The following is a 21113-nucleotide window of genomic DNA, read 5'->3' on the forward strand; positions in this document are numbered from 1 at the left end:
GGAGGCTGTGCAGCTGCCGAACCACACAGTGATGCAGCTGCTGAGGATGCTCTCGATGGCGCCTCGGTAAAAAGTGTACATGATGGGTGTGGGCGCTCCCGCTCTCTTCAGTTTGCGGAGGAAGTAGAGGCATGGGTCAAATGCAGGCAAAACAGAAAGATGGCAAGCCTTCATTCAAAGGGCTTGCATCAGGATTCCAAATGAGACATTAAATGGAGGTTTGTCTGCACTATCCATTGAAGGAGCTGCCAGTTAGAGGATTCTTCTTTGGAATGGAGGCTGAGGAGTGACCTTAACGAGGTGTGTAAGATCGAAAGGGCATGGATAAAGTGAATGCTCACACTCTTTTTCCCCAGAATTGAGGATTCTAAAACAAGAGGGAATAGGGTTAAGGTGAGAGGGGAGAGATATAAGATTTACATTTGTTTAGAAGATAATCCATGTCTGGAATGAACAACCAAAAGAAGTTGTAGTGGCGGACACAATGATAACTTTTAAAGGAGATCTGGACAGATATATGGATTGGAAGGGTTTAGAGGGATATGGGTCAAATGCAGGCAAATGACTAGCCTAGTATGCCAACTTGGTCAGCATGGTGGGCTGAAGGGCCAGTTTCTGTGCTGCACAAATCTATGTCTCTCAGACTCCTCTGACCAAAATTCCCCTCTCAATCAATCTCCCCTGTTTGCAAGATCCCACAAAACAGAACCATATTCGTCAATAACTATCATTGAACAGACATAACAATTTTTGTGCCTTGAGTGGACACCTGAAAAACATCTTCATGCCTCTGCTTTGAACCAAGTTATCAGTTCAGAGAATTAGCCAACAGGCTCCCAAAAACTATATTCTAGTTTCAGAGGAAAACACAAAGTGCTGGAGGAACTCAGCGGGTCAGGCACGATCTGTGGGCAGATGATGTTTCTGGTCAAGACCCTTCTTTCAGATTTCTGCTTTCCCAGTTTTCCTTCTTGCACTGATGCTGCTGTCCATTGTAATGTGAATGATGTTTGACACTATTCTCAGTAACTATCCCACAGAAAGCACTTTCCAACTTACAACCCTTTTGGGGCATCCCAAGCATGCTCAGATCCTGCCACCATTAATGCTTCCTGGGGGATTTAGTCTGAGCGACAGATAGCTCAGGGTAAACTTCCAAGAACAAACCTCTCCCTGTAGCCCAGGCCCCTGATTGCTGGCAACATCCTTGTAAATCTTCTCTGCACCCTTTCCAGCTTAATGGCATCTTTCTCGGAGCAAGGTGACCACGAGTAGTTTAACACTCACTATTGGGGTGGAGTGCCTAGCTCCCTGTAATGGGGATCCTGTGCACTGATTGGAATTTAGGGGAAAACAAATAAGATGAGGGAGTTAGCAGAGTGTGCTGTGGTGTCATTACAGGGAGGATACAGGGAGAGCCATCTCAGAGGGAATGAGCACTGAATTACTGATAACAATGCTTTTATTATGATTGTATACACTGCAACGGTGTACCGGCACTTCTCAAAAATTGAAAACCAGATTTTCACATGTTTGGTGTATTTTTGCATTATTTTAATACGAAGTTTGATTTTTACAATTACATCGGCTGGGATATTGATCGGGAAAAAACATTCGGATAACTGTAGCTTAATTTTTATTATGTATATCGGCAGCTTTTTTCCACAAACAAACACTGCTGATAACTGAGGGAACATGGAGGGAGAGAAGAGTATGTAATAAAAAGGAACTGCAGATGCCGGTTTATACCAAAGGTAGAAACAAAATGCTGGAGTATCTCAGCGGGTCAGGCAGCATCTCTGGAGAAAATGGATAGGTGACATTTCGGGTCGGGCTGAAATATTGTGTCTATCAGGGGAAAGTATGAAAGGTTTGAGTCTAGACTTGAATTTAAAAAAATGTTTCCCAAACACTGCTCGGCCCCTAGCCACACCAGAGTTGGGGGATAGGATGAACACGATGCTCATTCTCAACTGTACTTAAGCCAATTATCTTACCCATGGGGAACAGCTCAGGAGATGGATCTGCCACCAAAACAGCTTTGTACAAGTCCGCATCCACGTGTAACAGGTGCCCTTTCTTACAGCCCACGTATAAATCAGAGGTCGGGGTCCAGCAAACAGACACGGGTTGGACCACGGTCTTCTGGAATTCTTGTGTCTTCAAACAAGAGAGATGAATAATAAAGAGGAAAATCAAAATTAAAGCATCCATGGCGACAATCACCCATTGTCGGGATCATTCTTCAATGGGAGGTGATGGGGGTGGGGGGGGGGGGTGGGGGAGGTGATTGGAAGCTGGGTGGTGCGTGACAGTCTCGAGGTGAAAAGGGGACAAAAGTGTGTCGGAAAAGGAGAGAGGAGTGAAATGTAAAGCCGGAGGGAGGCCAAAAGGTAACAGAGGACAGGAGTGGGGAGGTGAAATAGGAAGGATAAAAGGGGACTTTAGACTTTAGAGATACAGCGTGGGACCAGGTACTTCAGCCCAGCAAGTCTGCACAGGTCAACTGATCACCCCGTACACTATCCTACACACTAGAAACAATTTACAGCGGACAATTAACCTACAGCCCTGCAGGTCTTTGGAATGTGGGGGGAAACCGGCGCACCCAGACGGTCACAAGGAGAATGTACAAACTCTGTACGGACTGCACCCATAGTCAGGATTGAGATCCGGATCTCTGGAGCGATGAGGCAGCAACTCTACCGCTGCGCCACTGTGCCCACCCTCTTGGGACTTGGGGATAGGAGACTCCTGTATGGAGGAGGGGAATGGAAAAAAAATTTGTACACAGTCACCCTGTTCCTTTTCTTTGTAAGTGCAGGATTCCAGTATCTAAAGTTCTCGTGCCTCAGAACCTCCTGTTCTGAACAGCTCAGCAGTGACCCCTGCAGGAATTGGACCTTTTGAAGTTTCAGTTGTTCTTGAGGAGTGAGAGATTCGACCCTATGACGGCACAGTGGTAGAATTGCTGCCTCATGACGCCAGAGACCCGAGTTCAATCCTGATTAGGGGTGCTGCCTGCCTGGAAGTTGTATGTTCTCCCTGTGACCGCGTGGCTTTTCTCCGGGCGCTCCGGTTTCCTCCCGCATTCTATTGACGCGCAGGTTTGTAGGTTAATGGACTTCGATAAATTACCCCTAGTGTCTTTGGTGCGAAAGTGGGATAACATGGAACTAGCGTGATGGTGATCGATGGTTGGCGTGGGCCAAAGGGCCTGTTTCCACACTGGATCTCTGAAACTAAACTAAACCTGGTGACATAAATCAAACTCTGCTTTGATAGGCACACGGTTGAGCAAAACCCTGCGTCAACTTACCACAAATGTTTTGGCCATTTCTCCCACAAGACCAGCCTGTGTTGATAATAACATCTTAGGTCCATAGTAAGTTAATGCAGTGCAGTCAGGACTGATCCTAAAATCCTCAGAAAATGTCACAGTTCCATCCTCTGCAGGAAGCTTCACATCTCTGAAGATAAAACATTATTTTCTTCAGTTAGCGGAATTCTGAATTGAACAAAAAGGTGACATCTCTTACCAATTGATAACTACATTAAGATATGCGATTAATTATTAAACCAGAGAATAGCTGCAGTGCGGAAAAAGAATGGTTGCAGTGCGTTCAGCCCATTGTTCTGTTTCTATGCAAGAGTAAATCAACTAACTTCAGTCCTTGACAATCTCCCTGTGGCCCTGCAGTATATTTCCATTAGATCTGAAGATAGGTCTCGACCCGAAACGTCACCCATTCCCCTTCTCTCCTAGATGCTGCCTGGCCTGCTGAGTTACTCCAGCATTTTGTGATACCTTCAATTCCTCTCGTTTTGAAGGCCAACATGCCATTAGCTTTCTTCACTGCCTGCTGTACCTGCATGCCAACTTTCAGTGACTGGTGTACAAGGACACCCAGGTCTCGCTGCACTTCCCCATTACCTAACCTGACACTATTGAGATAATAATCTGCCTCCTTGTTTTTGCCGCCAAAGTGGATAACCTCTCATTTATCTATATTATACTGCATCTGCCACGCATCTGCCCACTCACTCAACCTGTCCAGGTCACTCTGCAACCTCCTAACATCCTCTTTGCAGTTCACTCGTGGGTTTCCTCTAGTGGCTCTGGTTTCCCCCCACATCCCAAAGACATGTGGGTTGGTAAATTAATTGGCTTCCGTAAATTGCCCCTAGTGAGCAGGGAGTGGATGGGATAACATAGAACTAGTGTGAATGGATGATTTACGGTCGGCGTGGACTCAGTGCGCCAAAGGGCCTGTTTCCATGCTGTATCTCTAAACTAAACCAAACTAAACCAAGCTAAACTAAGAATGTTCAATCGGCATCAGTATTGGGATCGGAACAAATAAATTCTTACTTGCTGCAATATTACAAACTTATTAAATGCAGCAACATATGCAATACTCAGTTATTCTAGGTAAACCAGACCATGATCGTGCAAGTCAAAGTACATAGTTCAATGCATTTGGCTTGTATCTTATCCATCTTTTTGTCCAAATATGTTTAAAAGTCATAATTGCACCTGCTTCAATCTAACATCCTCTAACATCTTCCTCTAACTGCTCGTTCCAGATACAGAGTACTCTTTGGCAGGTTGCTAACTCACTTTCATCCATGTGACAATGCCAAACAAGGTCAAGATTTATGCCGTTGATATTTTACATTCTAATAGAGACACAGAAACAGGCCCTTTGGGACAACTTGCCCACGCCAAGCAAGATGCCCCATCTAATCTGGGCCTGCATTTGGTCTATATCCTTCAAAATCTTTCCTATCAATATACTTGTCCAAATGTCTTTTGAATGTATGACAGGATTATTATAATTATTAATAAATGTTATTCTACAATATGTTTACAATCTGATTGAGAAATAGAAGCAGGAATTATCCAAATAGCAGCTTGGTCTAATCACCCTCATCATTTAGTTCCTCTTTGCCAACAAAAGCACGAAGTACAGGAAATACTCAAGAGAGGAGGAAACTGGGTTAACATTTCAGATTAGTGACTCATTATGTTTCTCTTTAGTTGTTTTTCACTCTGTTCCACGGTTTCTGTATGCTTCTGTTTATTCTGCCATCAACAGCCAGTGAACCAGAGCTCCAGCCATTTACCCACTCTTCCTGCTACTGCCAAAACTAGTACTCCCAGACAGAACTATTACTCCCAGACAGAACTAGTACTCCCAGACTGGTACTCTCAGACTGAACTGGTACTCTCAGACTGAACTGGGTACTCCCAGACAGAACTAGTACTCCCAGACAGAACTGGTACTCCCAGACTGAACTGGTACTCCCAGACTGAATTAGTACTCCCAGACTGAACTAGTACTCCCAGACAGAACTGGTACTCCCAGACTGAGCTAGTACTCCTAGACTGAACTGGTACTCCCAGACTGAACTAGTACTCCTAGACTGAACTAGTACTCCCAGACTGAACTGGTACTCCCAGACTGAGCTAGTACTCCCTGTCAGACCTAGTACTTTAGGTTATGGACTAGTACTTTGGGTAAGGGCTAGTAATCCCAGTCAGAACTAGTACTTTAGCTAAGGAGTAGTGCTCCCAGTCAGAACTAGTAATTTAGGTAAGGATTAGTATTTTTGATTAGCACTCCCAGTCAGAACTCGTACTCCCAGTCATAACTAGTATTTCCCAGTCGGAACTAGCACTTTAGGTTAGAACTAGTACTCCCAGTCAGAACGAGTACTCCCAGTCAGAACTACTGAATACCTCCAGCACTTTGTGTTTTGATCAAAATTTCAGCATCAGCTGTTTCCAGTGTTTCTTGAGACAAATGATCTGCTCAGCCACCACTCTTCAGCCTGTGCCACTTACATTTGTGTTAATACGTGAAATTCGTTGCAGCGTTCAATGTTCCACACATGCAGACAGTCGCAGCTGGCCAAGCACAGCTGCTGCTGGTTCATGGGGTTGAAGCGCAGGACACTTGCCTGCATCCGCATCAATGACTCGCTGCAGAGATTGTGGCCCGTTTTCCAGTTCCTTAAGGCATTAGATAACAACAAAAGGAGATTGTCAGCAATACGTGCATCGGTCCTTCTGCAAGAGCCAAGACGTTCAAAGCGTGGTCATCCCAGCAAGGCTCTGAACATCAGACCTGCCCCTACACAGGACATTAATGGTGTGGAGCCACTCATCTTGGAATTGCAAGTTGCTGTGTGGCTTCACATAAACCACAGAACCAAACTTGGGGCAGGAGTTCTACGTGATCCCACTTTCTCATCCACTTCCTACACGCATGGGGCAGTCCAGAACTTTTGTGACTTTGTCGGTGCCAAAACGTGTACTGCCTAGGTTGTATGCAAACAAGGCATTTCACCGTACCTAGGCACATGTGACAGTAAGTACCATTCATTCATTTACAGAGAGCCAATTAACCTACAAAACCCGCACATCTTTGGAGTGTGGGGGGAAACTATAGCACCTGGAGGAAACCCACAGTCACAGGGAGAACGTGCAAACTCCACACAGACAGCACCCGAGGTCAAGATCAAACCCGGGTTTCTGCTGCTGTGAGGCAGTAGCTCAATCACTGAACCACTGTGCCGCCCAGTGGTATCACCATTGACTAACTCCTTGCATGCATCGTGGTGACAAAGTACTATTGGAACATGTTGCCACCAGCACCGGAGATCTACAACGAAAATAAATTATTCTGTATAGAGGAAATATTATAACTGTGATTAAATTACTCAACAAGACTTTCTATTAATGAAGTATATTGATTTCTTTAACCTCAATAATTTACTGAGGGAAACCCTCCAATATTAAGATTGAATGAATTTTCCTAATGAATGTTTAAAGGAGCTTCATTATATTAATTGTACCAGGATCCTAGGGCAAGTCATGGGTCAACCACAGTGTAAAGCTCACCCTGCATTGTCCCATCAAACTCTACAGGGCAGAGTATTCATTCAATTCATTAGATTGAGGGTTAAGGTCCCACCACATGGTCCTGTCACACAATCCCTGGGCAGATAACATTATACACAGCACAATGGTCTGTTCTGGTCATTTTGTTCTTTACATTTCTTTGTCCAGCCCAATAGCACAACTTTTTATTTTTCTCTCCTCTGTGCATTTATTTAATTTCCACTTATACATATCCATGCAGATTGTGCCCCACATACTCAGATCACTATCAAGCAGAATTAATTATCCATAAAAGCTACCAGATGGTTAAAGTGAAGTCCGGGATTGAGGAGAAACTGGCAAAGTAGGAACCCATGTAGCTGAAGTCCAGCAGTGTGTACTCCAGCTCTGCCCCACCTGAAAAATACAACCAGACAACATTAAAAATGACTCAGGACAGAAACTGGTGCTTCCCTGAAAACGTGCACCAGTGAGGCCTGCAGATTAGTCCAGCGTTTCTTCACAATATATTCAATTAACGCGAGAAAAAAAGGAATTCTCAGGATTAGAACTGGACTTGGATATGCCAAGACCTTCCTCCAGCAGCGCAAGAAGCCTGTTGGGCTGTGGATCGCAGGGGAGAGGTGGGATCCCTGGGTAGACAGGATGCAGAGAGAGATTTAGTTTAGTTTCTTGTCACGTGTATCGAGGTACAGTGCAAAGCTGTTTTGTTGCGAGCTATCCAGTCAGTAGAAAGACTACAAATTATTACAATTATGCTATCTATAGTGTACAAGGGGAATAAAGTTTAGTACAAGATAAAGCCCATTGAAGTCCGATTAATGATAGTCCGAGGGTCTTCAATGAGGTAGATGGGAGGTCAGGACTGCTCTCTACTAAGAGAGGACTGTGTAAGGGAAATCTGATGACAGGTTTAGAGGGATATAGCCCAACCGCAGGCAGGTGGGACGAGCATACAGTGCATTCAGAAAGTATTCAGATGCCTTCACTTTTTCCACATTTTGCTACGTTACAGCCTTATTTTTAAATGGATTAAATTCTTTTTTTTTATCATCAATCTACACACTATAGCCCATAATAAAAAAGCAAAAACAGGTGTTTAGAAATTTTTGCAAAGTAATTAAAAAGGAATAACTGAAGTAGGTTAAGTATTTGCTACATAAGCTGTGGAGGCCAAGTCAATGGATATTTGTAAGGCAGAGATTAACAGATTCTTGATTAGTAAGGGTGTCAGAGGTTAAGGGGAGAAGGCAGGAGAATGGGGTTGAGACAGAAGGATAGATCAGCCATGATTGAATGGCGGAGTGGACTTGATGGGCTGAATGGCCGAATTCTGCTTCCAAAACATGAAAATGAACTTAGCAATAATAGCTGTCACAGGGTACGTAGTTTATGAAGTGCCTCTGAGCCAGTTTGGGGAATGACTAGCAGGCACGCTGAAAGGGAACTAACCAGCGAGGACTGCAGTCTTGCTCAGATCAGGGAAACTGTACACGTAGATGGACGGCTTTAACCTCCGTTCCGCGAAGGCCACGACCTGGCTTTTGCTGTTGGCCGTGAAAGCCCCAATGCTCCCATTCTCGCACTTCAAAACCCTCTCCTCCTTCGTCTCCGTGTCTACGAATATCAGGAAGTTCCCGCAGGGGTAGCATATTGTGTGGTTGTCGACAAACAGCACGTTCTGCGTGGTGTAACCCTTCACCCATCTGAAGAAGATGAACAGTATAGGTGATTGCAGCTGCCCAGACCCATTAAATTCCCCTGGTGCTTAACACTCCCTCCCGCCCACACCAAGCACCTTCAGAAGGAAGTGTCCCAATTTCACACTGTCACATTTGGATAAATGGACAAAAATTTGGTCAAAGCGGAAGGTATGTGATTGATTGTGTGATCAGTTGTGTGATTGAATTTTACACGTGTGAAAGTGATGGAGATCAATTAAAACTAAGGTTTTCAATATGAATAGATAATAGATGAGTGTCTTAAAAGGTGGAGAGAAGGAAGATAGCCTCTTGTAAATGCTGGAATTATTACATTCTTGGATAAGCAAGTGAAAAAACCTAGAGAATGTTACAGAGATAGAAATGGGTCCAGAGGCCAAAGGAAATTAGGGAGACACAGTGACAATAGTTAACCTAAACCTAAATTGAATATAAATAAAAAAGAATTCCTGGGATGTGTACAAGATAGATATCTAGATCACTAACGAGGTAGTCTCAATATCTAAAATATGTTCTAGATTTTTTTTAGCTAGAACAGTGCAATGTTAAAGGTGAAATTAATAATCTTTTTGAACAAAGGCACATGGCGATACACACTAAACTTTTTTTTCTCTCTCGTTTATCATATTATTTACAGTGTACTATGTTTACACATTCTGTTGTGCTGCAGCAAGTAAGAGTTTCATTGTTCTATCTGGGACACATGACAATAAAATACTCTTGATTTTTGACTCTTGACAGTTGTGTGATTGAATTTTACACGTGTGAAAGTGATGGAGATCAATTCAAACTAGGGTTTTCAATATGAATAAATAAATTCTTGAGGTTTAAAGACAGAATGATAGATTTCTGGATATGGAAGGAATCACGGGTTAAGAGGATTGACGGTGGAAGATCATTTATGATCTAGTTGAATGGTGAATGAGGCTAGAGGGGCTGAATGGTCTGGACCTGATCCTATTTCAAACATTTCTAAATGCTGAACTCATGCTGATGTCCACATTATATGAATAAATGTGAAGGGAGTCACTGGCAACACAAGGAACGACATTTTAGACAAATGGTTATGCTCTGGAATGGACCATCAGTGTGGTGGTCAATTGAGAATCAATCGGTGGTGAATTCATTAGAATCTGAAAGGTGCAAATTGGCAGGTCTAGACATTGCATCTAGCTGGATTGCTCTTGTATGATGCCAGTACAGTATCAATGGGCTGAACATCCTTCTTGATGGGTCAGAACTGCCCATTCCACAGCTACAACCGCACACCTCCTTCCCCTGCCATTTTCTAGAAGTTCTTCCTCAACAGCGAAGGCCATAAACAAGATGGTCAAGGTTCTGTGGAGGGTCTCACCTGAGTGTAAGGGTGACTTTGTTCTGCATTGCCAGCTCTCTCACCAGCCGAGGCTGTTCCCAAAAGCAGATGAGGGTGAGGGCGAGTGTGACGAACAGGGCGAAGGTGAGTGTGAGGGACAGCTAGACAATCGCAGATATCTCAGTCCCAGTCAGGCTTTCTCACTCTCACTCCCCTCCATTCACAGTCCACGGTTTACCCACCTCCCTCCGATCCTCACTCCTTCTCTTCTCCTCAGTCCCTCACCTCACTCAGTTCGCTCCCTCTTCTCTGTACCTCCCCTCGATCACTAGCTCCCCCTCCCTGCCCTTCCCCTCACCCTCCTTCTCTCTTTCCTCAATCCCCACACTCGCCCTCCCTTCCTCCTCTGCCCTTACTCCCTCCCCCTCCCTTCCTCCTCTGCCTGCACTCTCCGTTTTCTTTTCTCTACACTCAGTCCCCTCCTGGTACACCCCTTCACGCTTACACCTCTCTCCCTCTGCTCTCTCACCTCCCTCCCTCACACCCTCTCCACTCTCACTCAATCCTTCACCCTCTTCTCTCACTCACTCCCACTTTTCACTCCTCCCACTCCTCCTTCTCTCTGACAATCCTTCACTCGCTCTCCTCTCTGTCTCTCTTCCACTCCCTCGCTTCTCACTCCCTCTCCTCTCTATCACTCCCTCTCCGCTCACTCACTCTCTTCTCTCTCTCATCCCCCTCTCTCTCCCACTCCCTCTCAATCTCACTCCCTCTCAATCTCACTCCCTCTCTATCTCGCCCTCGCTATCTCACTCCCTCTCCCCCCTCTCCCTCTCACTCCCTCTCTATCTCACTCCCTCCCTATCTCACTGCCTCTGCCCCTCTCTCTCTCTCTCTCACTCCCTCTCCCTCTCTATCTCACCCCCTCTTTATCTCACTCCCTCTCTATCTCACCCCCTCTCTATCTCACCCCCTCTCTATCTCACTCCCTCTATATCTCACTCCCTCCCTATCTCACTGCCTCTGCCCCTCTCTATCTCACTCCCTCTCCCTCTCTATCTCACTCCCTCTCCCTCTCACCCCCTCTCTATGTCACTCCCCTTCTCTCACTCTCTCCTTCCCTCCTCTCCCTCCCAGGCTTGCAACCAAGCCGTTGCCGAGCGACAGCATTCTTTCGTGCGATTGGCTGTTTCTGCCAGGACCCCGATCTACTGTTTGATCTCATTAACTGAAGGAAGACGGCGCCATGGCAACGCGAGCGTCCAGTGGTGCGGGCAGGAGAGGGCTTTTCGGCCCTCCAAGTCCGTGCCGCCCAGCGATCCCCGTACATTAACACTATCCTACACCCACTAGGGACAACTTTTTATTTTTTTTACATTTACCCAGCCAATTAACCTACATACCTGTACGTCTTTGGAGTGTGGGAGGAAACCGAAGATCTCGTAGCACCCGTAGTCAGGATCGAACCTGAGTCTCCGGCGCTGCATTCGCTGTAAAGCAGCAACTCTACCGCTGCGCCACCGTGCCGCCTGTGGTGGGAGGGATCGAGAGAAGGGGGGATAGAGAGAGGGGAGGGAGGGAGATTGAGTGGGATGAAACGAGAGAGGGAGGGATAGAGAGAGAGGGGGAGGGATAGAGCGAGGGGAGGAATAGAGGGGGAGAGAGAGGGATAGAGAGAGAGGGGGGAGATAGGTAGTGAGGGAGTGGGTAGAGAGGGGTGGGGATAGAGGGATAGAGGGAGGGATAGAGGGAGGGGAAGGAGGGAGAGAAAGTGGGATGAAATGAGAGAGGGAGGGATAGAAAGAGAGGGGGAGGGATTGAGCGAGGGGAGGAATAGAGGGAGAGAGAGAGAGGGAGAGGAAGATAGGTAGAGAGGGAGCGGGTAGAGGGGGAGGGATCGAGGGAGAGAAGGAGGGATAGAGGGGATGAATAGAGGGAGAGAGAGAGTGGGATGGAGAGAGAGGGAAAGATAGGTAGAGAGGGAGCGGGTAGAGAGGGGCAGGGATAGAGGGAGAGAGGGAGGGATAGAGAGAGGGATAGAGAGAGGGGGTAGAGTGAGAAGGAGGCGATAGAGAGAGGGCGTTAAAGAGAAAGGGGAGGAAAGAGGGAGGAGTATAGAGAGATGGTGAAGGGTAGTGAGAGGGAAGGATAGAGTTCGGGATAGGGAGAGGGGGGAAAGAGAGAGGGGGATGGATAGAGGGAGAGAGGGATAGTGAGAGAGAGGGATAAAGAGGAGGGATAGAGAGAGGGAGGGATAGAGAGGGAGAGAGAGATGGGGAGGGATTGAGAGGGATAGAGAAGTAGAGATAGGGGGTGGTGAGAGGAAGGGAGGAAGAACACAGACACTCATGCAGGGAGATTGTGAGGCGATAGACTGAGGGGCAAACAGACAGGGCAATATGGAGAAAACATGGGAACTTTGTAGGGAAATAAATAAAATGAGTTATGGGTTTTATTATATACGGTATGTTACTTGAACATGATTCATTGACGACTTTTAAAAGACATTTGAACAGATATATCGATAGGATGGGCTAAATGTTGGCATATGGGACTAGCCCAGTATGATGTCTTGGTCAGCATATACGTGGTGGGCCGAAGGGCCTATTTCTTTGTACAGGATAAAGGGAATGGCGTTTAGTGCTAGATAAAGTCCAGTAGTCTGATAGTTCAAAGGTCTCAAATAAGGTAGATGGGAGGTCAGGATCACTCTCTGGTTAGTGAGAGATCGGATCTGTTGCCTGATAAAAACTGGGATGAAACTGCAGATGCCGGTTTAGGCTGAAGATAGACACAAAATGCCGGAGTAACTCAGTGCATCAGGCATTACCACCTGAAAAAAATGAATAGGTGATGTTTTGGGTCCAGAGATGCTGCCTGACCCATTGTTACTCCTGCATTTTGTGTCTATCTTGGGAAGAAACTGTCCCTGAATCTGGAAGAATGCATTTTCACAATTCTGTACCTCTTGCTTGATGGTAGAGGGGAGAAGAGAGAGTGACCGGGGTGAATCTCGTCCTTGGTTATAGAAACATAGAGAATAGGTTCAGGTGTAGGCCATTCGGTCCATCAGAGCAGCACCGCCATTCAATATGACCGTGGTTGATCATCCACAGTGAGTGCCCCTGACAGGTTGACCCTGTTATTGCCCGAGCGGAGGCGGCGCCCAGCCCGGCGGGCGAGGCGGAGCGCAGCGCGATGACACGGCACATTCTTCCCGTAGGATCAGCTCCGCTCTCAGCTGCTCCCACCGCCTTTCCCCCAGACTCTCCAAACTGCTCTCCCGCAGCATGTCAACCAAAGCCCTGGCCAAAGGTGAGTGGCCCCGACTCTGGCAAACTCTGCCCGGACCCTCCTCTCCCCGCTCCACTTCTCCACACCTAATGCCCACCCGTCGCCACACTCCTGATGCGTTCCCTTCTCGCTTCCCCCCACTGCTCCACCTCACTCCTCCTCCCTCTCCTCCACTCTCGCACCTCCTTCCCCCCCACTCCACCCCCACTCCACTCACCTAACTCCTCTCTCACTCTTTTCTCTCCCGCACTCTTCTCTCCCTCCACCCCCCCCCCACCTCCTCACACTTCTCTCCCCCACTCCTTTCTCCATTCCTCCTCGCACTCCCTCTCCCCCATTCCCATTTGTCCTCACACTCCTCTCCAACTCTCTCCTCTCCCCCACTCCCCCTCTCCCCCATCTCTCTCCCACGTAGACTCTCAGCGCTACGTTCTTAATGTATCTCTGTCCGGTTCTAATCCCACCCGTTGTCTGCGGCACTCGGGAACTCGGCTTCAACGCCGCGAACGTCCCCTCTGGATCCCACGGCAGGCCCTCACTCCAAGGACCAGCAGGTTTGTAGTTAATCGACCGCTGTAAAGTGTCCCTCGTGTGTAGGACAGAACAAGTATACAGGGAATTGTTGGTCGGTGTGGACTCGGTGGGCCGAAGGGCTTGTTTCCACGCTGTATCTCCACACTACACACTGTCTCACGGATGTTTGCCTCCCCTTCTCAGGCTGCCCTGCCCCAGGGCCGGTGCCCGATGGAACGATCCGTCTCTACAGCATGAAGTACTGTCCTTTCGCCCAGCGGACCCGCTTGGTGCTGGAGGCCAAGGGAATCAAGTGAGTGGGGAGGGAACCTCGGGGCCCTGTCTGAGCTCTGTGTAGGTGGGTGACGTAGTGGTAGAGTTTACAGTGCCACAGAGACCTTGGTTCGATCCTGACTACAGGTGCTGTCTGTACGGGTGTTTGTATCCCAATGTGGTTCACCGACCGTGAGGGGCTCTGTCCAGCGGTCAGTGGCTCTAAATGACCATTGATTTTGTCAACTCACAAACGGACACTTGCTATTTACCGGAGATCCACTCAGTGTGTTTATGTACATGCACTCTGATTTCAAAAATTCTGCACCTTCCAGGGACCTCATAGAATATAGAATGATACAGCACAGCCTGAGGAAGGGTCCCAACCCGAAACGCCACTACCCATGTTCTCCAGGTATGCTGCCTGGCCCTCCGAGTTACTCCAGCATTCTGTATCTTCCCTTGGTAAGCCAGTATCTGCCGTTCATTGTTTCTACATGAACAGGCCATTTTGGCCCACAATGTCTATGCCGAACATGATAGCAATGTAAACTAATCTCTTCTGCCTACACCTGATGCGTATCCTTCCACTCTCTGCATATCCATATCCAAGAGCCTCTTAAATACCACTGTCGTATCTGCCTCCACCACCACCCCTTTGCAGCCCAAAGTGGTTTGAGGGCTGCTCTGGCTTCAGTCAAAGGAGACACACCTCACCTGAGTGCTCCTCCAGGTAGGTCGAGTGGAATCAAGTCCATTGTCAGGTGTACACGAGTGTGGTGGGGAACTGGTACAATGAGAGTCTTGCTTCAAAGGTTTCAAGGGTCTTTTATTGTCACGTGTACCACTGAAGATATGCGAATTCCCATACAGCCATACTAAAAAAGCAACAAGGCACAACACTACGTAAATGTTAACGTAAACATCCACCATAGCGGATTCCCCGCATTCCTCACTGTGGTGGAAGGCAATAAAGTCTAATCTACTTCCCTCATTTTCTCCCGAGGTTGGGGCAAGTCGAACCGTCCATCGGAGCAATCGAAGCTCCCACAGCCGGCGGTCGAAGCCCCCCATGTCGGGGCGATCGAATCTCCCGCGTCGGGGCTGTCGAAGGTCCCGCGGCTTGGAGTTCCCGAAGTCGGTCTCTGACTAGAGAATGTGGGCTCCACGATGTTAAAGTCTGCAGGCACCCATGGTTGGAGCTCAGAGGTCGATCCCTGGCAAAGGGATCGCGAGCTCCGTGATGTTAAAAGGCCGCAGGCTCCCACGGTGGAGCTCTCGAAGTCGGTCTCCAGCAAAGGCCACCCAGGGCCGTTTTTACAGCATTATGGGCCCCCGGGCAAAGCAGTGTACTGGGGCCCCTACCGTTACTCTCCCCCACCCCCCTTTCCCTACCAGCCCCACCCCTGTCGTGCCGGCGAAAAGCACTTAGCGAAAAGCACTTAGCGATGTACTTAGGGTGCTACATTGTTGCGAAAAGCACTTTCAGATCGCTTTGAGAAGCACTTAGGGACCGGAAATGTTGCGAAAAAAGCACTTATTGAACCTACATTTTTAAAGTAGTATTTATTTATTGCAAGTCACTTAACATACACAGATCAGCATGGGGCCCCCGGGCAAGTGCCCATCAGGCCCATGCGTTAAGACGGCCCTGAGGCCACCAACTCCTTGATGTTAAGCCGCAGTGCGGACGGAGATACGATACGGGGGGAAAATCGTATCTCCTTCGAGGTAAAAGATTAGAAAAAGTTTCCCCCATCCCCCTCCCCCACATAAAACAAGCTAAAGGACACTAAAAACATCCATTTAACACAAACTAAGAAAACAACGAAGAAGGAAGGGACGAAGCAGCCATTGCTGGCGCCACCCAGGTACATAGGCTTGTTCCTGAACCTCGAGGTCTGTGTTTTCAAACTTCTGTACCCCTTTCTTGATGGGGAGAAGAGGGAATGACTGGGGTGAGACTGATCCTTAATGATGCTGGTGGCCTTTCCGAGGCTGTGTGAAGAGTAGATGGAGTCAATGGAAGGGAGGCTGGTTTGTGTAATGGCTTGGAAACTTGAAGTTTTCGTCTTTGTCTACTTCGGCGTCACCAATGTAGACTGGGATGTGTGTACCACTTCATTTCCTGATGTCAATCACAATCTCCTTTGTCTTGCTGGAAGTGGTCCATAATGTGCCATTCCTGAGGTGCGATTAGGGTTGTACGAGTCGGTTCAAGAACCTGATGTTTGTAGGATAGTAGCTGTTCCTGAACCTGGTGGTTTGGGACTTCAGGCTTCTGTTCTGTGGTCTAATGAGATGGAGGAACTGAGGGAAATCCAGGTTAGTCGGGAAGTGGTGTTAGGTAAATTAAATGGATTAAAGGCAGATAAATCCCCAGGGCCAGATAGGCTGCATCCCAGAGTGCTTAAGGAAGTAGCCTCAGAAATAGTGGATGCATTAGTGATAATTTTTCAAAACTCTTTAGATTCTGGAGTAGTTCCTGAGGACTGGAGGGTAGCTAATGTAACCCCACTTTTTAAAAAGGGAGGGAGAGAGAAAACGGGGAATTATAGACCAGTTAGCCTAACATCGGTAGTGGGGGAAAATGCTAGAGTCAGTTATTAAAGATGTGATAGCATCACATTTGGAAAGTGGTGAAATCATCGGACAAAGTCAGCATGGATTTACCAAAGGCAAATCATGTCTGACGAATCTTATAGAATTTTTCGAGGATGTAACTAGTAGAGTGGATAAGGGAGAACCAGTCGATGTGTTATATCTGGACTTTCAGAAGGCCTTCGACAAGGTCCCACATAGGAGATTGGTGTACAAACTTAAAGCACACGGTATTGAGGGTTCAGTTTTGAGGTGGATAGAAAATTGGTTGGCGGACAGGAAGCAAAGAGTAGGAATAAACGGGTCCTTTTCGGAATGGCAGGCAGTGACTAGTGGGGTACCGCAAGGCTCAGTGCTGGGACCCCAGTTATTTATAATGTATATTAATGATTTGGACGAGGGAATTGAATGCAACATCTCTAAGTTTGCGGATGACACGAAGCTGGGTGGCAGTGTTAGCTGCGAGGAGGATGCTAGGAGGCTGCAGAGTGACTTGGATAGATTAGGCGAGTGGGCAAATGCATGACAGATGCAATATAATGTGGATAAATGTGAGGTTATCCACTTTGGCGGCAAGAACAGGAAAGCAGAGTATTACCTGAATGGTGACCGATTGGGAGAAGGGGAGATGCAACGTGACTTGGGTGTCATGGTGCACCAGTCATTGAAAGCAAGCATGCAGGTGCAGCAGGCAGTGAAGAAAGCGAATGGTATGTTGGCATTCATAGCAAGAGGATTTGAGTTTAGGAGCAGGGAGGTTCTGCTGCAGTTGTACAGGGCCTTGGTGAGACCGCACCTGGAGTATTGTGTGCAGTTTTGGTCTCCTAACCTGAGGAAAGACGTTCTTGCCTTAGAGGGAGTACAGAGAAGGTTCACCAGATTAATCCCTGGGATGGCGGGACTTGCATATTGTAGATCAGTGCATGTTCCTTTAACATAGTGACCTCACCACTACTAACCACACCCCATGGTCTCTTGTATAATTGTAGCTTCCCCACCTCCAGCTCGCTCTCTAGTTCCAGTGATGACCACGGACAGCTAGGGCATAATGTGTGTAGTGCAATTAATAAACCTATTCAGTAAAAGACTCTGCGTACGAGGGACATCCTTTTACATGGTGTCAGAGCGGTAGACTTGCGTCTCCTGTTGATCGGTTTTATTTTATTATTTGTTCCTCCCAGTTGTGTCCCCTCCTTCCACTTTGCCATGGCTCCCTCGTGTCGTCGTCCGGACACGCTCGTTTTTGATGGGGACATAGTGCACCGCTGGACTGTCTTCCAGCGGGACTACGAACACTATATCGCGATTGCCCATCCTGATGCAAATCCTGCGGTACAGGCTCACCTGCTCCTCAACCTGGCTGGTCCGGAGGCAATGGAACGCTATGCTTCGTTCGATTTCGTCCCTCCGGAGGACCGCAACGACCCGGCATGTCTCATGGCCAAGTTCACTGCCCTGTGTGATATACCCACCAATAACATTATTGAGCGTTTTAACTTTTTCACGCGTCGTCAGACTCCAGGGGAGCACGTTGACGCCTTCATTGCTTCTTTGAGGCATATGGCTCGGCGGTGCCGCCTTGAAACGATCACACCCGACGAGATGATCAGGGACGTCCTGGTCAACGGTCTCCTAAACTCCAAGCTGCGTGACGAGCTCCTGATGAAGCCTGACCTGTCGCTAAAGGACGCCGTACATGCCGCACGCATGGCCTCTGCTGTTGCCTCAGTATCTCGGCCGGCGTCCCATGACATAAATTTCACCGGCCGCCGGCGGCTAAATGCCCCGCCGGCCAGGGTCGCCCCCTCCGCGCCCACTACGGTCACCCCTCGCCGATGCCCAAACTGCAACTTCTCGTCACACCAGTTTAACGTTTGCCCAGCGCAGGGCAAAACTTGTAATTCCTGCGGGAAACTGAACCACTTTTCTGCAGCTTGTCGTTCTCGTGGGAGACCTGTCCCTGCTCCTAGAAGGAGTCTAAACAACCTTGCGAACAGTGATAGCGCAACCGGTTCCCAGTACCAACACGAGGAACTCCCCGATCCAGATACAGTGTTTTCGCTTTTGGGTGCACCTGCGTTGATAACGGATCCTTCCGTGCATGTTACTGTCAATGGACACTCCTTCCCTGCGAAGGTCGATACTGGTGCTTTTGCAAATGTTATGTCTGTTGGCCTCTTCGAGCAGATAAGCTCGGGGGAGAGGGTTACTCCTGACGACTCCCGCCTTCATGCCTATGGGGGAGGTGTTCTGGTTGCCGTGGGGAAGGCAACGGTTATCTGTACTGTTCTGGAGACTTCTCGGCCCCTCACGTTCCTCCTGCTAGCATCTGACAACGTCACCCTGCTGGGCGCCCGTGCATGCCAGGACTTTGGCTTGGTTTCATTCCACCGCGACATCCACCTGGTGCAGGCCCCCATGGACCCCCTGATCGAGTATCCCGACCGATTTGATGACGTCCTGGGGAAGCTGCCCTGTGCCTACAAGATCGTTGTTGACCCGGGGGTCAACCCGGTGGTTAGACCGGCCCACCGTGTGTCTTTTGCCATGAAGGGCCGCGTGGAGTCCACACTACGTGGCATGGTGGACATGGGCATCCTCAAGGAGGTGAGTGCCCCCACCCAGTGGGTCTCCACCATGGTGGTCGCTGCCAAGAAAGATGCGAGCGAGATCAGGATCTGCATCAACCCAAAAGACCTGAACCTGGCTATCAAACGCCCGCACTACCCCATGCGGACGGTGGAGGACGTCGCGGCACAGGTCGGTCCAGCCACAGTTTTCTCGGTCCTAGATGCCAAGAGCTCCTTTTGGCAGATCCCTTTGGATGCACGTTCCTCCTTCCTGACCACCTTCAGCACACCTTTTGGCAGGTTCCGTTTCCTCCGCATGCCTTTTGGGATCAACTCAGCAAGCGAGGTTTTCCAGCGTACAATGGAGCAGCTGTTTGCCGGGTTGCCGTGCGCCATCATTGTGGATGACATCCTGGTGTACGGGAGGGACGTCGCTGAGCACGACCGACACCTCCGCCAAGTCCTGGACAGGGCTCGTGAGATCAATCTCAAACTTAATCAACGGAAGTGTCGATTCCGCGTTGAGGAAGTCACCTACGTTGGCCATGTTTTCACGGCGGGGGGCCTGAAGCCAGACCCCGAGAAGACGGCGGCGATCACCGAAATGCCCGCTCCCACTGACGTGCCCGGCCTGCAGCGCTTTCTGGGCATGGTCAACTACTTGGGCAAGTTCATACCCGACCTCAGCGAACTGAGTGCCCCCCTGAGGGAGCTGGCCAAGAAGGACTATGCCTGGGTCTGGCTCCCGCACCACCAGTCGACCTTCGTGGCCCTGAAGTCCAGACTCGCACGGACCCCCACTTTGCAGTTTTTCGACCTGAACAGGCCAATCGTCCTCACCTGCGATGCATCTCGGTTCGGCCTTGGTGCTGCCTGCCTGCAGCTCTATGACGACCGGCAGCTGCCCGTCTCCTATGCCTCTCGCACAATGACCCCTGCTGAACAGCGCTACGCCCAGATTGAAAAGGAGCTCCTTGCCGTGGTATTCGCGTGCTCCAAATTCAAAGACTACGTTCTGGGCAACACCTTCACCATCGAAACTGACCACCAACCGCTGGTCTCTATTTTGAACAAGCCCATCCACGCAGCCTCGTCCTGTTTGCAGCGAATGATGCTGCAGCTTCAGCGCTTTACCTTCGATATCGTGTACCGCAAGGGCAAGGAGATGTTCGTGGCAGACACTTTGTCCCGTGCCCCACTACCTTCCATTTCCCGCCATCCGTACGAATCGGCTGACCTGATGGTGTTGAACGTCAACATCGTTCCATCTTGGCAGATGCAGTCCCTGGTCACACACACTGCCGCTGATCCTGCCCTGCAACAGCTTGAGAGCGTCATCCGCCGTGGCTGGCCTGACCGACGGTCTTCCCTGCCGGCTGGTGCCGTGCCCTACTTCCTGGTTCGGGATGAACTGGTGCTGCACGAGGGCGTGGTGGTGAAGGGTCACAAGGTCGTGGTGCCGGCCGCGCTGCGAGATCACTACTTTCAGACTGCCCACAACGGACACCCCGGGGTGGAGGCCACTTTATCCCAGGCCCAAGCACAATTTTACTGGCCTGGCATGGTTCAGGACATCCGGGACAGGGTCTCCGCCTGCGCTGCCTGCAACCGCCTACTACCTCATCAGCAGCGCCAGCCTCTCCTGCAGCAGCCGGCTCCCGAGTTGCCGTGGATGGCTGTTGCCGCCGACATTTTCGAGTGGCGTGGCAAACACTACCTGGTCCTGGTGGACTCCTACTCCAGCTGGTTCGAGGTGGACCTGCTGCCGTCCCTCACGTCTGCTGCCGTCATCGGGAAGCTTCGCCGCCACTTCTCTACCTTTGGTTCCCCGGTATCTCTCCAGTCCGACAACGGCAGCCAGTTTACCAGCGCGGAGTTTGCCGCTTTCGCCACCCTGTGGAACTTTCGCCACATCACCA

The 21113-nt window shown here is 49.1% G+C and overlaps 2 protein-coding genes across 4 annotated transcripts in view; one reads left to right on the forward strand and one right to left on the reverse strand.

Annotated features, from left to right (window-relative positions):
* cfap43 (cilia and flagella associated protein 43) overlaps positions 1-10213 on the reverse strand; it is a 63874-nt gene extending 53661 nt beyond the window's left edge. For both annotated transcript variants that reach the window (XM_078412788.1, XM_078412787.1), the window contains exons 1-6: positions 9983-10213; positions 8360-8613; positions 7207-7303; positions 5849-6016; positions 3320-3470; positions 1998-2160 (exon numbers count right to left, since the gene is read on the reverse strand). In XM_078412788.1, the coding sequence (XP_078268914.1) occupies positions 1998-2160; positions 3320-3470; positions 5849-6016; positions 7207-7303; positions 8360-8613; positions 9983-10011 (862 nt within the window). In that variant the 5' untranslated portion in view covers positions 10012-10213. The remainder of the gene's footprint in view (positions 1-1997; positions 2161-3319; positions 3471-5848; positions 6017-7206; positions 7304-8359; positions 8614-9982) is intronic.
* A 2160-nt stretch (positions 10214-12373) lies between these two features.
* Positions 12374-21113, forward strand: part of LOC144601263 (glutathione S-transferase omega-1-like) — a 131536-nt gene continuing 122796 nt past the window's right edge. Inside the window, exons 1-2 of one of the 2 annotated variants that reach the window (XM_078413283.1) lie at positions 12374-12407; positions 13955-14063. In XM_078413283.1, coding sequence (XP_078269409.1) covers positions 12389-12407; positions 13955-14063 — 128 coding nt within the window. In that variant the 5' untranslated portion in view covers positions 12374-12388. Of the gene's footprint in view, positions 12408-13132; positions 13259-13954; positions 14064-21113 lie in introns of those variants that run through there. The other variant, XM_078413282.1, reaches the window with a different exon arrangement.

The sequence above is a fragment of the Rhinoraja longicauda genome, chromosome 16, assembly GCF_053455715.1.
Source record: "Rhinoraja longicauda isolate Sanriku21f chromosome 16, sRhiLon1.1, whole genome shotgun sequence".
In the NCBI taxonomy this organism is placed as follows: Eukaryota; Metazoa; Chordata; class Chondrichthyes; order Rajiformes; family Arhynchobatidae; genus Rhinoraja; species Rhinoraja longicauda.